The sequence below is a fragment of the Leuciscus leuciscus genome, assembly GCF_965113295.1.
Source record: "Leuciscus leuciscus genome assembly, chromosome: 6".
Classification (NCBI taxonomy): domain Eukaryota; kingdom Metazoa; phylum Chordata; class Actinopteri; order Cypriniformes; family Leuciscidae; genus Leuciscus; species Leuciscus leuciscus.
The window spans coordinates 41,606,733-41,623,335 of NC_138730.1; the positions used below are offsets into that span (position 1 = coordinate 41,606,733).

At 38.4% G+C, this 16,603-nt stretch overlaps 1 protein-coding gene across 2 annotated transcripts in view; it reads left to right on the top strand.

The window, feature by feature from the left end:
- Positions 1–16,603, top strand: part of sema6ba (sema domain, transmembrane domain (TM), and cytoplasmic domain, (semaphorin) 6Ba) — a 152,387-nt gene that overhangs the window by 79,421 nt on the left and 56,363 nt on the right. For both annotated transcript variants that reach the window (XM_082172991.1, XM_082172992.1), the window contains exons 2-5: positions 1,912–2,035; positions 10,739–10,853; positions 12,500–12,560; positions 12,674–12,736. In XM_082172991.1, the coding sequence (XP_082029117.1) occupies positions 1,930–2,035; positions 10,739–10,853; positions 12,500–12,560; positions 12,674–12,736 (345 nt within the window). In that variant the 5' untranslated portion in view covers positions 1,912–1,929. The remainder of the gene's footprint in view (positions 1–1,911; positions 2,036–10,738; positions 10,854–12,499; positions 12,561–12,673; positions 12,737–16,603) is intronic.

Sequence of the window (16,603 nt, forward strand, 5' to 3'; positions counted from 1 at the left end):
AAAATATGGACAAAGCGTCTGTGACGTCACCCATAGACTTCTGAAGAACGGTTTTGAGGCCGTTTATGGGGGGTATAGGCGGCGCCATATTTCAATACAAATGTTCAGAAAGGATAACTTACAGGTATGATGTGTTGTGTCAGATCATGGCCGAGACGTCAAATTTCAGGAATTCCACTCGGCGCAGCCTATGCTCGTTGTCAGCTGTCAATCAAGCTGTCAATCGTGCCCTTATTTGTCATACATTTTATATCTAAATACGATCTAAACTAACGAGTTAGAAAAAAATTCACCCCCCTCACAGTTGTCAGGCACTCGGAACCTATCGAAAAATACAATAAAAGTCCATGGGACCAACCTGTAAAAACATGAATTTATGCTGTGAAAACAGACATTTTAACATGGGGTGTATGGACATTTGCTCCCTTTTGGGACCTTCCCCTAGCGGATTTTCGATGTATTGCAGTTTTTCGCACTTCCGGGTAGGCTTCATTTTTCAGATTAGAATGTTGCAGCTTGGTGTGCGCATGTTTTCTGTCTTCTTGTGCTTGAATGATTAAGGATAAGATAAGAGGGATCTAAATTAGTATTTTATAACAAGTATCCGATTCCTGATCTTAAGTATTTGATTTCAGAATTGGAATCGATTTTCGATTCCCAACCCTACTACCTTAGGCTACTTTTTAGGCATCATGGGTCTGCTTCTCAGGACTGGTTGTCCTGCATCCTCAATAAACAAGCTACAGTTAGTCCAAAATGCCGCCGCTAGAGTTCTTACTAGATCAAGAAAATATGATCATATAACACCGATTTTATCATCACTGCATTGGTTACCTATAAAGTTCCGTATTAATTAAAAGGTATTGCTACTGACCTATAAAGCCCTAAACGGCTTAGCTCCAGTCTATTTAACGGATCTTTTATCACCCTATAATCCATCGCGCTCTTTAAGATCACTAAATTCAAGGCTTTTGGTCATACCTAGGATATCCAGAACCACCAAAGGAGGGAGAGCATTCTCACATTTGGCTCCAAAACTCTGGAATAGTCTTCCTGATACTGTTCGTTGCTCAGACTCGCTCTCCCAGTTTAAAACTAGATTAAAGTCGCATCTCTTCAGCCAGGCATTCATATAATCCTACAGTTCAAACTACAATCCGGCCTCTAGCTCATAAATGCCAGAGGAGAACTGGCCCCCGACTGAGCCTGGGTTCTCCCAAGGTTTTTTTTTTCTCCATTAGGTCACCTGATGGAGTTTTAGGACACCATTAGGTCACTTGATGAAGTTTTTCGGTTCCTTGCCACTGTTGCCTTTGGCTTGCTCAGTTGGGGATATTTTGGGGATATTTAATTTAATTTTATCAATCAATAAATTCCTCTTGAAACAAACTTTGTTGTATTATTTTAATTTAATACTGTGAAGCTGCTTTGATACAATCTGTATTGTGAAAAGCGCTATACAAATAAACTTGACTTGACTTGACTTGACTGTGTCTGACATGAAGGTTGTTCTGAACAGTTAGCATGTATATTTTTGTTCAATACTGAAACTATTGATAGATATTTCCATTGCATTCCGACTGCATGCAATATTTGCGTGTGATATTACTGTTATTATTGTGCTTATTAGAGCATTAACCCCTTAGCAAAGCAACAAGCTAACATCATACTATATTGGAATCTGTGATTGTTGATCAAGTCTCTCATGCTTTCACTATTTGTGTAACTCTTAACAGAGTTGCTGTCCATAAATAGCGTTTCAAATCAGTCATTTAAGAGTTTTTATGTCTGTTAGGGTGCTGAATTTGAAGGGTGCTGCCTATGTAGATCACAGCAACTCACTATAGCATTGTGGTGTGTTTTTTTCACCATTTTTGTAACTTAACCATTTATCTTCTCCTGCCTTCACAGCTCTGGTGTGTCGCTGCCATGGCGACCCTGACCCCCTGCTTCTTACGGATTTTTGCTGTCCTCCAATTGGCTGCCTGCTCGTTTCCAGAGGAACCTGGCCCTTTAATCTCCGCCCCTGCTGAGGGTAAGCACACGCCCCCTCCCCAATTACACTGTACCAGTTTAAGCGATATCAGCAGGTTCGTTTTCAGTTGGACATACACCGTACGACACATTTATGTTCTTTCATGCCCGCTCATTTAGAGCATAACATCACAGTCAGCATTTAGCTCATAAATTATCTTTGAGACTTTGCCTTCCAAAAAAATGCACATCAGTTGAATTTCAAATTACTGTACCAGGTTTCATGATTATGGACATCATAAGAATAGTTTTCTGTGCCACATTATATATATATTATACTTCCAAAGTCCAGTGCCAGTGGTCCATATGATACATTCATAATGTGAACAAATTGTTTTTTTTCCAGTGAAGCCTATATGATACCACTGCTATTATTTTGATACAGTAAATACCATTATTTATTTATTTTTGAGATTTTAGTCTTTCAAGTATAAAAGCTAAAGAATAATGACTGTAGGAGTTAGCAAATTGGCCACTAACTAAACCTGACTTGCTCTAACAAGGACTTAATTGATCCTCCCTGGTGAGGGGAGTCTTAAAAGGTTCACTCAAAAAAATGAAAATTCTGTCATTGTTTACTTACCCTCATGTCGTTCCAAACCCGTAAGATTTTTGTTCATCTTCGGAACACATACAGTATGAAGATCTTTTCGCTAAAATCTGAAAGCTTTCTGTTCCTCCATATACAGCTACAGTACACAGCTACCACTTTGACGCTTCAAAAAGTTCATAAAGAGATCGTAAAACTAATCCATATGAATTGAGCAGTTTAGTCCAAATTTTTTGAAGAGACATGATCGCATTATGATGATCAGATTTAATTTAGGTTTTTATTCACATATGAACAATCATCAACTCACACATCAGTTATGGTAAACGGAAGCTCAAGCATGTTCACTTGACGTGCGAGAACCAATGAGGTTCATTCTCGTGTTACGCAGCACGTTTGAACTTCAGCAAGAACCAATGAGGTTAATTCTCGTGTTACGCAGCACGTTTGAACTTCTGCAAGAACCAATGAGGTTCATTCTCGTGTTACGCAGCACGTTTGAACTTCTGCAAGAACCAATGAGGTTCATTCTCGTGTTACGCAGCACGTTTGAGCTTCTGCAAGAACCAATGAGGTTCATTCTCGTGTTACGCAGCACATTTGAACTTCAGCAAGAACCAATGAGGTTCATTCTCGTGTTACGCAGCACGTTTGAACTTCTGCAAGAACCAATGAGGTTCATTCTCGTGTTACGCAGCACGTTTGAGCTTCTGCAAGAACCAATGAGGTTCATTCTCGTGTTACGCAGCACGTTTGAACTTCTGCAAGAACCAATGAGGTTCATTCTCGTGTTACGCAGCACGTTTGAACTTCTGCAAGAACCAATGTGGTTCATTCTCGTGTTACGCAGCACGTTTGAGCTTCTGCAAGAACCAATGAGGTTCATTCTCGTGTTACGCAGCACGTTTGAGCTTCAGCAAGAACCAATGAGGTTCATTCTCGTGTTACGCAGCACGTTTGAGCTTCAGCAAGAACCAATGAGGTTCATTCTTGTGTTACGCAGCACGTTTGAACTTCAGCAAGAACCAATGAGGTTCATTCTCGTGTTACGCAGCACGTTTGAGCTTCAGCAAGAACCAATGAGGTTCATTCTCGTGTTACGCAGCACGTTTGAGCTTCTGCAAGAACCAATGAGGTTCATTCTCGTGTTACGCTGCACGTTTGAACTTCAGCAAGGACCAATGAGGTTCATTCTCGTGTTACGCTGCACGTTTGAACTTCAGCAAGGACCAATGAGGTTCATTCTCGTGTTACGCAGCACGTTTGAGCTTCAGCAAGGACCAATGAGGTTCATTCTCGTGTTACGCTGCACGTTTGAACTTCAGCAAGAACCAATGAGGTTCATTCTCGTGTTACGCAGCACGTTTGAGCTTCAGCAAGGACCAATGAGGTTCATTCTCGTGTTACGCTGCACGTTTGAACTTCAGCAAGAACCAATGAGGTTCATTCTCGTGTTACGCTGCACGTTTGAGCTTCAGCAAGGACCAATGAGGTTCATTCTCCTGTTACGCTGCACGTTTGAACTTCAGCAAGAACCAATGAGGTTCATTCTCGTGTTACGCAGCACGTTTGAGCTTCAGCAAGGACCAATGAGGTTCATTCTCGTGTTACGCTGCACGTTTGAACTTCAGCAAGAACCAATGAGGTTCATTCTCGTGTTACACAGCACGTTTGAGCTTCAGCAAGGACCAATGAGGTTCATTCTCCTGTTACGCTGCATGGTTGAGCTTCTGTTTATTTTCGCTGGTCAATGTTTATGTGAATAAAAGACTAAATTCAATCTGTTCATCATATAAATCGATCAAAATATCTTCATTTGTGTTTTGAAAATGAATGAAACTCGTACGGCTTTGGAACGACATCAGGGTGAGTAAATGATAAAAAAATTTGGGTGAACTATCCTTTTTAAAAACAACTCTACATAGTTTTAAATGCATAAACTGGTATTTTACAGAAGTTATGTGGGCATTAAATAGATATACAAAGTTGGCCTGCGTCATTAAAATATAATCATTAAGATTTTGATGTTTGGCTAACTGAGAGACCATTTGGGTTGCATGAGATGCACCTTGCAGCATAAGAAAAAATGACCTTTAGAAACTCTGTTAACTTAGAGTTAATCCTTATACATTATCGTATAATTCACACTCCACCCTTTAATGTGGTAAAATCACGCTTTTCTTGTGGCTATGTTAAAGCTTTTACACTGCATGCTGCACTACCACTGTTGTGAAGCCATTTCTAGACTGTTCTTTTAAATGTACATATGTGTGACATATGATGTGTACATGTCGCACTGTTTGTAAATAGTTTAGCACGTTAGTGTTCACGGATGGATGAAATTCACCATATGGCTGCGATCTTTTTAAAAGCCTTTCAACATAATGGTGCTGGAATAACGAGGCTGTGGATGTGTGTTCGAGTATACAAGGGGTTGTATTCCCTATAGATCCCACAAACCAGAATCAGTGATATTGATGAACAGCCACTCATGCATCTCTAATGATTCAGTAGAGACCAGGGGTTAAAGTTCATCCTGCACAATGTGTATATGTGTGTATGTGGGTCAAGTTTTGTCCCCACAAGGATAGTTAAACCTGATTTCACCTACGTTGTTGGGTCCTGCCAATGTTTGCTCTCTGCAAGGAAAACGGCTTTGAAAACATACTAAATAATGTCTTAATGAGAAAGTAAAAAAAGCAGAATGGTTTATGTGAGGAGTAGATTTAGAGGTAAAGAACAGAAAATATCTTTAGCCCAGAAGTCAGCGAAGATAGAAAAACAAACGTGTGTGTCTGTCTGTGTGTGTGTGAATCAAAGTGAAAGTGACCTTTTTAAGGGTTTTCCGCATTTAATTACACTTTCCAAAGCACAAAAACATTTAAACCCTTGTGAAATGTGTCCAAACAACTAAAGGCAAAACAAGCCAGAAACAACAACGGTATCTCTATCCTTCTCTCCTTATTACAGTGAAATAAATTACTAGCAGAAACTGTACAGAATATTATTAGCATTCAGTAAATATGTGTGTGTCCTCAGGCTTCTCTGCCCTCAGACACAGAATGCAGATCCGTCTCTCTGCGGGTGGAGGACACATTCCTGTTTGTTGTTTTTTTTTGTGTTTTTTTTTCAGTGGTAATCTGTTTTCTAATTGTGTTTAACCTCTTTCCACAGCATTTGGAAAGCAATTTTGCTTATCTGAAATGTGTGAACGCACTCTGAACTGCTAGCGACTCTTTTCAACAGCGCTTTATGCAGGAGCCTTTTGGGGGACACAATATGAAACTTATCAGCTTTGCTCATGAATATTAATTATGCGACGGGACATTGGCCCAGGAGTCCTAACTGATTGTCTGGGCAGGTTGCATTAGCCACAGCAGGATTAGCGCTGTGTGTGCATCAAGTGTTATTTTATTGTAATTTATGTCATATTTTAGTATATATTCATATTTTGTATTTTATTTTTATATTTTCAGTTTTCATTTTAATTTTAGTTTAAGGTTTAGTAATTTAATGTGCTTTTGTAATTTTTATTACTTTTTTATAAATATATTTCCATTTAGCTTTAATTTATTTTATTTCAGTTTTAGGGTACTTTTTTTAAAGACAACGATGTACTAAAAACGGAAAAGCTTTTCCTTTTGCATTTTTCTCGTACAGACGACAACGTTGTCAAAATCCGTCCACACGGATCCGTGAAAAGTTAAAAACGCTGTATTTATGCCGCCAAGCCAGTAGTTGGCGATGTCACTTTGTAAAGAAACTACGCGTCTATAGTCTGAACCATAGACTGTAAAAAAAGATGGACGACGCCCCTTCGCTCTCTTCCATTGATGAGAACTGAAGCCGCCAATGTGCCGATATGGCGCTGACATATTGGAACTTGAGTCTGCGCAGTAGTGATCTCGGGACCAGACCTGCGCAGTAGTGAGCAGGAAGTAAAGCCGCGAAATCAACGCTCTGCCCTCACTCTCGCAGAATGCACTCAGGGAGAGTGGATTCTGCACACTTTTTAAAAAATGTATTGCAGTACGACAAGAGGCTTGTTAAAATAAAGTAAATACAATCTCCCCAGTCCTCCGAAGATCCCGAAAAAAATGTCCGTTGGTGCTTCAGCGACTACTTCGCTCAGAGAACCTGTCAATCACAGCTGTCAATCATGACGTTACACCACCGCATCACGTAACTAACTAAAAACCAATTTATTTTTGAAACAGACACTTGAACTTACATCAGCGTGATAAAAACGACAGCAAATGAAAGAAACCACCTTTGGAAAAATAATATTTGAAGTGTAATTTAATTGTTTAGTTGTTCTCACGTCCCGTTGAATAACACGGGGAGGCGGGGCTTATGACCTATACTAGGACCAGTCACCGGGGGGCGATCGAGACGTTTTGGCTTCACTTTTCAGGGCTTGTGCAGCACGCTTGGTCTGAACCATAGACTGTAAAAAATATGGACAAAGCGTCTGTGACGTCACCCATAGACTTCTGAAGAACGGTTTTGAGGCTGTTTATGGGGGGTATGGGCGGCGCCATATTTCAATACAAATGTTCAGAAAGGATAACTTACAGGTATGATGTGTTGTGTCAGATCATGGCCGAGACGTCAAATTTCAGGAATTCCACTCGGCGCAGCCTATGCTTGTTGTCAGCTGTCAATCAAGCTGTCAATCGCGCCCTTATTTGTCATACATTTTATATCTAAATACATCTAAACTAACGAGTTAGAAAAAAATTCACCCCCCCTCACAGTTGTCAGGCACTCGGAACCTATCGAAAAATACAATAAAAGTCCATGGGACCAATCTGTAAAAACATGAATTTATGCTGTGAAAACAGACATTTTAACATGGGGGTGTATGGACATTTGCTCCCTTTTGGGACCTTCCCCTAGCGGATTTTCGATGTATTGCAGTTTTTCGCACTTCCGGGTAGGCTTCATTTTTCAGATTAGAATGTTGCCGCTTGGTCTGAACACGTAATACGTATGTGCTTGACATCACCGTTTTCGCAGTAGAGAAATTAAAAAAAATTTGCACTTATTGCACATATGATGCATTCATAATGTGAACAAATTGTTCTTTGTAGTCATTCATTTTTATAATGAATCAGTTCAGACACTAGTCTAAGTAATTATCACAGGCTCAACTCCCTCCTACTTTCACTCACTCCTACGAGCCTACATCCCTACCAGAAGCCTACGATCGGTCAACGAGCGACGTCTCGTGGTTCCATCACAGAAAGCCACAAAATCACCATTCACAGTTCCTTGCTGGTGGAATGCTCTCCCTAGTGATGGGGACGAGACCGCCCATGCCGAGTCCGAGTCAAGACCGAGTCTTTGAAGGGTCGAGTCCGAGTCGAGACCGAGTCCGTTGGTTTTCAAATTCAGTCGAGTCCGAGCGACTCAAAACGGGGGTTGGAGGTAACAGAACAAAAAAATTAAAATTACTTACGTAGCTTCTCTGCAGGGGCGGCGCCAGAGAATTTTTAACGCATGTGCTGAGGAGGTGCTAGATCATTGACAGGGGGAGCTGCGCAAAACTTGGCCACTAAATATTTAATATTCAATTATGATTATTAAATTATTATGAATTATGAATTATTATTAAAAGATGTAGGCTATTATTATTAATAATAATGTTATTTCAACATAATATCTCGTTATTTCGACATAATATGTGTGCGTGCAACAAGCAAGATGTACATTTGTAAATCCGGTGACGCATACATGATTTTTATTAATAAACTAGTGTTTTCTGACAGTGTCGGCTGTAAAGATGAAGTTGACGATCGCCATAGGCTATCCGTAGTGAACGCGCCTATAGAGAGAAATGCACATAATGGATTACATAATCAGAGAGTAGCCTTTTTCTTTTTTTGCTTTGAATTATTTAGTTTAAAGACATTTCAAGCTTTGTGTATTTGATGTATTTCTCATGTCTGTGTGAGGCATACACTGAGTTTCGTTAAGTTAGGATGAGATGCGCACCGGTTAACGTGCAATGCAAGAGACCGCGCGGGCGCCTCCATGATTATATTGTCTGTTATATTTGCTTCTTATTCATTAAATCCAGGCAATTGGTTGATGAAAAATTGATTAAAATTAAGATACAATTTATACAAAACGAAATTCACTTTAAAGAAAGGCTTTTTACAAAACAAAACTTAATGAAGTGGTCAAAATCATGTCTGACCCACTCCATGTCTCATATTGCGCATCCTATCTTACTCGTGCTGTTCACTTTTCATAATCAACATAAATGGAAAAGAAATAACATTATAATATTTTAACAAATATGAAACATGTGCTTATTTAATGGCTACAACAGTATAGTACGCCTACCGACTCTCTATTTGTACAAATTGCTGCACATTCATTTAATTCTGAATTTTGCACACACAAGTTGAAAGGCATTTGTTCAAATCAAGTTCACGGATAATTGTGCGTGCATTTATTAATCATTATGATACTAAAATCATAACAAAGTAGGCTATGCTATGTACAAAAAATCAGATGAGCCCAGAATATGAACGCAATTACACGTTAAGCATTTTCCTCCCATAGAAAACCATTATAAGAACGCTTAATGTGGCTTAATGCAAATTAGAATGTCCCCTTATTATGTCGAAATAACAAGATAGTATGTCGAAATAACAATTCAATGTAATGCAAATGCAAACACAAGATTTTTGTAGAACTTTTTATTTGCTCTGCATGTCCTAACTATGATTAAAAAAGTCAGGGTGGGCTTAACATGTTGATGACAGCTTCAGCTTGCGACAGCTTGATCGCAACTTTAATGGCGAATAAAGACTAACCAGACAAATAACAACATTGAACACTACACAAACAGTAATTTAATCTTTTTCATTTAGGCAATTCATTTTCCATAGTGACACAGGAGGTGCCGGATCCAATAAAAAAGGTTCCGGATCCAACGTCGGAGGTGACGGAACATGTTCCGGCTCAAATTAAGCCCTCTGCCTATTTTTCTAAACTGCTTCAACAGTGCTGCTCTGTCATCAACATGTTAAGCCCACCCTGACTTTTTTAATCATAGTTAGGACATGCAGAGCAAATAAACATTTTCTAGTGGTATGTATTCTAGTGGACTAGTGATGGGGACGAGACCGCCTATGCCGAGTCCGAGTCAAGACCGAGTCTTTGAAGGGTCGAGTCCGAGTCAAGACCGAGTCTTTGAAGGGTCGAGTCCGAGATGAGTCCGAGAAAGCAGAAATCGGTCTCGAGTCCTACATCACTAGCTCTCCCCACCCGCATCCGAAATGCAGAATCAACTGACAACATTCAAAAGACAGCTGAAAACCCATCTCTTCCGTGAGCACTTAACCTCATAAAAAAATTAATATAATGATCTCCTTTTTCCTTTAAATCCTCGCTTATCGAGCTTATGCTACTCTAAACAATGCCTGAACTTCGTATTTTGAGCACTTCTTGCGCTGTTTCTTGCCTCTTCACGATAACTCGCTTAATTTAGTCCTAATTTGTAAGTCGCTTTGGACAAAAGCGGCTGCTAAATGTAAATGTAAGTAATTAATTCATGAACTGATTCAGTTCAACTCACTGATTCAGTGATTCAGTCTAAGTGTGTTAACAATTCACAGTAATGGATTATCAGTAAGCAATGATGTGTATTCCTTTTTCTCATAAAAAGCTATCACATAACCTATGAAGACTTGGCACACAAGTTGTATATACCAATCTTATGATGCTTTTATGGTGATTCTTTATTTGTTGTAATTGCGTATAGTCAGAGCGACCAGTATATTATGAAAGAAAGAGAGGTTTGGAATGACATGATGGCGGGTAAATAATGACACAACTGTTATTTTTGGGTGAACTTTCCCTTTAGGACGACTTGTTGTTGGACTCTGACACAATGATGTATGTCTTTGTCCTTTATTCCTGTCTCGGAGGTCTTCCATCTCTAACTCTTCTGGGAAAGTGATGGACGTATTCCTGCCTGTGGTTTAGTGTCTGTTTCATCCATCTATACTTCATATTTTGGCTCTTTTGTTTGGGTGCCCCTAATGTCTCTCTTTTCCATCTCAACTAGTCATTTTTTTCCCCACATGTTGACATCCCCGTTACCCCCTTCTGAATTCTCTCTGTTTCTTTATCTGTAAGTGGTGAGGCGATATCCAGTGTTTGTGGGCCGAGCGCATCGCTCTTACACCCGTCAGGAGCCGCTGTACATTCAGACCGTCCTGAAAGTCAATCGTACACTCTACATTGGAGCCAGGTAAAGTCCACATGCATTCACAATGACTTAACATACACATTTTAAATTTGATCATTTTTATAATAATTTTGCAAAATTGCACATGCTGTACTAAGGAACAAATGTTAAATCGATTCATTCATGCACTCATTTAAGATTCGTTCACGCAGTAACATCACCGTATTTGGTTTTACTTTACAGATTAAAATGACATGAATATAATATCCTGTCTTTTATTAAAAGCTTTCCGTTTCACTAATCCGTCTCGGTACCTAATTGGTCTTAATCGGAAGTGACAAGTTACACAATGAGAAAATGTCATTACCGTTTTCAAGCTCTGAGATGAACACCCATGTCCTAATAGCTCAACACAATGCGCCAATAAAGCAGCATGTTCTTGACACACTGTCAAAGTATGCATGTGGAAATCTGTCTCCAGTTCGACTGGTGTTACATTTAGTTACATCTTTGAAATCCGTCACATGGAATCCGCCTTCAAAGTCCGAGCTGGGAGGATTTAGACTCTCCAGGGAGTTTGCATGTGGTCCTGGTTAGGCAGTGGTTGAAAGCTAAACCTCTGTTCGCTGACCTTTAACCATTACACAGTCAAGCAGCTTGAACGCTTGCTCTCTATCTCTGAAGCTAGAGAACATATATAGTCTATCTTGAGTTTCTGAACTCTTATAAACTCTTTTACACATTCTGAAAAGGTGGAAACTCTGATAAACCAGTTACTTTCACCACAGAACTCTGAGGCTGGCATCTCTAGAGCTGAGAACTCAAATTTAAACTTTTTCATAGACAGGTTGATGGATTTGTTTTATCAAAACCCCTTTAGTGCTTCAGTGTATTAGGTGGTGCTAAAATATATCTTCACAGACTTTCTGTCTCGTCTCGGTTAGTCACATGATTTAGGCTGCAATTTGATTTGCATACTTCTAATATGCACTACACTGTGACATTCTTAAGACAGCAAAACAGAATTGGTTATTTCTTCAGAAGCTATTGTTTACATGACACTGTTATTTAAGTATTATTTATACTTAGTAAGCTATTTATTCATATTTAAAAATATTAGCTTATATTTTTATATTTGTGTAGTTTTCATTTTAAATTTAGTAAAACATTTCTGTTTAGCTTTAATTTATATTTATTTCAGTTTTAGTAATTGTAGTACTCAATTTTATTTCAGTTTAAGGCAACAAATTTTTCAAATTTCAAAGTTTAAATTTTTTGTCCAATATTTATATATTTTTGAAATTTCAACTTTATTATCGGAAACAGTTTTAGTTTTAGTCGCTATATTCACTATATGTCAAAATATTAATAAGGGTTGTTTTAAGATGATATGTCTTCAGTTAAGTTCTTTTTTTTTAACCCAATTAGTCATTTTTTTCCTCTCTTTTTAAGCATAAACCTCATTCTTTTTTGTTAAATTGCTGAAAACAATAATGTAATGAGCAGGGTGTATTTAATAAGAAGATACATTCACTGGAAACAACTATCACAAAATGTGTTTTTGTGTGTAGTCGAATGCATACTCTATAGTTTGAAAAGGATGTGAATTGGGATACAGTATTTGTGTTCAATTAAGATCCATTTCCATTTTCATTGTTACTGATGGTCCATGTATGCGGTGTGCGTGTTGTGTGTGTGTGTTGCTGCAGAGATGACCTTTATCGAGTGGAACTGGACCATGTATCTGGAGATGAAATGTTCTACAGCAAGGTGAGCCCTTGTGCTGCTCTCTGTCTCTTACACACACATAATTGCATGTTTGAACACTTCGCGTACCCTCCCATGGATGTGGGTGATGATTTTATTCCTTTGTCATTTTGCAGAAAAGGACGTGGGAATCCAATAAGAATGACATACGCATCTGTAGAATGAAGGGCAAACATGAGGTGAGCGTTCAGTGCCAAATAACACAAACACGTTTTGTTTTTTTCACCTCTCATGGCTTTTTTAGCGCTCATTCAATTCATTCAAAGCATTTTGAGTGATTTACTTGCCAAGAGCTGGATGTTTCAAACCTGTGGCAGAGCTGGATACAGTCTCGCATGAATACATTTTCCCAGAGAGTAAATGTATAAAATAGGGATTTGGTTTATATTTGCAGTCTCACAAAAGAACGTCACTTGAGCCTCTCTGCGGATAGTTTTAACCTTATTACGGAGGATTACTAACTGCGGATGTTATTGAGGGATGTAGATTTTCCAATTAATTGCTCGTTTTTTATTTCTACTGTAATTATTAGCTTAACGTTACTGTCAATTTAGCTGTCAGTTACCTACTGTATGGCTCTTGTTGTTTTATCACATATGCTATCTTTTCTGTTAATGTGTCTCTTATGTTGTTGTGTTAAATATTAATTTGATGGGTAAACAGCAAACAATAATACAATTCATGCAGCATACTTATTCAAAGCAACTTACAATAGAGGGACATGCCATTTGTCAAAGAGCTAGCAGTATTCATAGTATACAATGCCAGGTTTATTTGGAAAAATTTACACATGCTTCTTCTGCACATCCTTCAATCAAAGAAATAATATCCAAAAATAACTAATGCTTTGTGCAATACCTGAAATTGGGCAAAACAGTTTCTCTAAACAGTTGCTCTACTTTAGTCCACATTAATTTAGCACTGCTGTGTTATTACTGTATATCAATATGAAATTTAAATTATGCGTTTTAATTCTCTTTTAGGCAAACTAGCCGCTATTCTGAGTTAATGAGGCTCATTGTAGAGTGCACAGGATTCATGAAATGTAATTTTATTGAAAGGCAATATTCATGTAGTTTTGAGTGTATCACACACTGGCGTCTCCATTGGAAACAGTTTTGTCTTTTATTCAGCACATTTGGACCTGACAGCTCCTGCAGCAGCTCACTTAAGAAGCTCAATAATGAGCGATCGACATGCTGGTTTGGTAAAAACAGGTGTTACTCAGTCATTACACAATGAATGACAGAAGTTAAGATGATTTTAAGAAGGTGATTTGCCACATTATTAGGAAACATGGCCTTTGTCGCACAGGATCTGTTAAGGGGATAGATCATGATGACACAACACTCTTAAAAATAAAGGTTCTTTAATGGCATCTATGGTTCCATGAAGAACCTTATGCATAGGTTGGAATAAAATGGTTCTTTTAAAGGGATCATCAGATGCCCATTTTCCACATTTCCAAGTTGGTATGATTCTTTAGGATCCTCAAAGTTTGTAACATACTTTGGTTAAAATTCCTCAATGGTTGAGTAAAACAACACCCTTTTTACCTCCTCAGAAACAGCTCTGTTCACAGCGACCCGTTTCGGTGCATGTCTCTTTAAATGATAATGAGCAACTGCTCACCCCACCCCTCTCTTCCATGGGGGGTGTCGACACAAGACACGTAAAGTGCTGGCAGACAGTATACAAATGGTCGAGGGCGGAAATATGCTAATACGGGACAGTCCGTCAGTGGGTGTGGGCGGAGCATCAGCATGTATGACGTCATATTGCTCAGAAAATCCAAACGGCTTGATTATTGAGAGTGTTTAGGCTTTATGAGGATTAAAAAAAAAAGGAGTGAATGGATTTTTTCATTATATGGTGGTTGAGTTCACACACTGCAAAGACACATTTACATGCAAACACTATATAAAAGTGAATTTGACATCTGATGACCCCTTTAAGAACTGTTAACTTAAAAGTTCTGAGGGGAACCCAAAATTATTCTAATATGGCATCACTGCGAAATCAACCCCGCTTTTCAAGACGAACAAACAACTAGTTGATTTAGGGCTGCATAAAAAAAATTTAAATAAAAAAATCTGTATTATAATGTGCATTTGGAAATGCAACATGTGCCAACCATCTTCCCTACTTGTTATGATGAGAAGTGCTTAAAAACTGACTGTTGTCAACAAATAAGGTTTTAGGGATTCTGTATTTTTTCCACCAAAATAAAAGCTTGGTGGTTTGAAAATAAAGAAATCAAGACAGTATAAAATAAACATTATATACTTTTTCTTAAATGCTTGATTTTTTTTATTTTACAGTGAATTATTACAATAGTAATATTTCATATTTTGTTTAATATTTGTATTTAGAAATAATAATAATAATTATTATTATTTTATTGTCATATTTTAGTCATATTTTTATAGTCACCGATTTTTATCAGAAAATGCATGGAAATTCGAAATTGTGCAACCCTAAGTCGATTAGTGATATACTGTATATTTTAGCAACATGGCATTATGCTCTCCTTTTAGTCATGGGTAGATTAATTATATATAAAAAGGCTACCACTGCTGTACATTTACATTTATTCATTTAGCAGACCTTATAGCTGTAGCCACACAAATTCAGACATCTTTGGACTCTGCATTCTGCATTCATTCCTTTTTTAATGTCTTGCCTGGAGTGTTGTATTTTTAAAGGAATAATACACCCAAAAATAAAAAATCTGTCATTTTCTCACCCTCAATTTATTCTAAACCTGTATGAGTTTCTTTGTTCGTGTTGAACACAAAAGACATTTTGAAGAATATGGGTAATTAAACAGTTGTTGGTCCCCATTGACATGAATGATAAAGGTATGGGGAAGCCAATGGGAACCAGAAACTGTTTGATTACCAACATTCTTCAAAATATGATCTTTTTTGTTCAACAGAACAAAGAAACTCATTCTTTTGGGGCGACCTATCCCTTTAAGACAACATGAAATGAAAAATACTTCAGCTTTTGAATCGCACCTCGAGACCCCTGTGTTCTGCAACCTAATTAGTTGATTTTGAAAATATGTAGGTTTTTTTCCCCAAATCCCTTGATCTATCCTGCCCAAATAGTTCTCCTCAACTATTGGTTTATTATTCTCTTTAACTTGAGGAGATTGTGAAGGTCTGTTTTTTAAGCTGAAGTTGGGCTGAGCTCAGTTCTCATGTCCCAGACACGATTGTGTCTTTCTTTGAAGTTTTCGTGATAAACCTGTTCTTATTCTTCAGTTTCAGAGGCTAATTACCTTCTGCCTTCTGCCCACCTTCATAATGTAGGAGTCCTGCTTTCCCGCTCTTTCGCAAACCAGGGCGTTTTAATAGATGTGTTTGACTGCAGGGGAGAGAACTTCAAGGGACTGAGTGTCAAACCTGGACAAGGATTATTGTTTGGCAAGAGGGAGCTTACAAATTAGACCTGTCTGCCACCCACCCACATGTTCGCAGAAATCTGAGACATCAAACACGCACCTGCGAATCTCTGCCTCCGGCACTTGCTGCAACAGGGTCTCATTCTCTCTCCTCCTTGCTTTTTCTTTCTTGCCCTTTCCGTGTTGTTTTTTGTTCGGGATCACTAATTACCTCATACACTATAAACTGTTTTTTCACAGCATTCGTCTCTAATTGTATGAGATTGACAGAATATTAGCGCAGACGGACAGAAAAAGAGCAAGAAAGGCCAGAAACACTTCAGTTTGAGAAACACGTCCAATTACCTGTCCTTCTGTCAGATATCTGACCGCACACCTCCACACACCACTGATATCAGACTGCTGATCCAGGAGCCAGTTTTTGCATTTCATATGCTCTAGAATATTAGATGGACTTTAGAAAGTGCTGTCAGATGAAATGTTTGATCTGATCTAGCATTTGTTCCTTTAGTAATTGTGGCCTTGCTACTTGATTTAAGCTGACATGATTTGATAATGAGGGAGGAAATTCAATATCCTCTGGTGGAGAACAGTGACTGGATCTAAAACCCTCATATCTCGATCGATGTTAGTTATC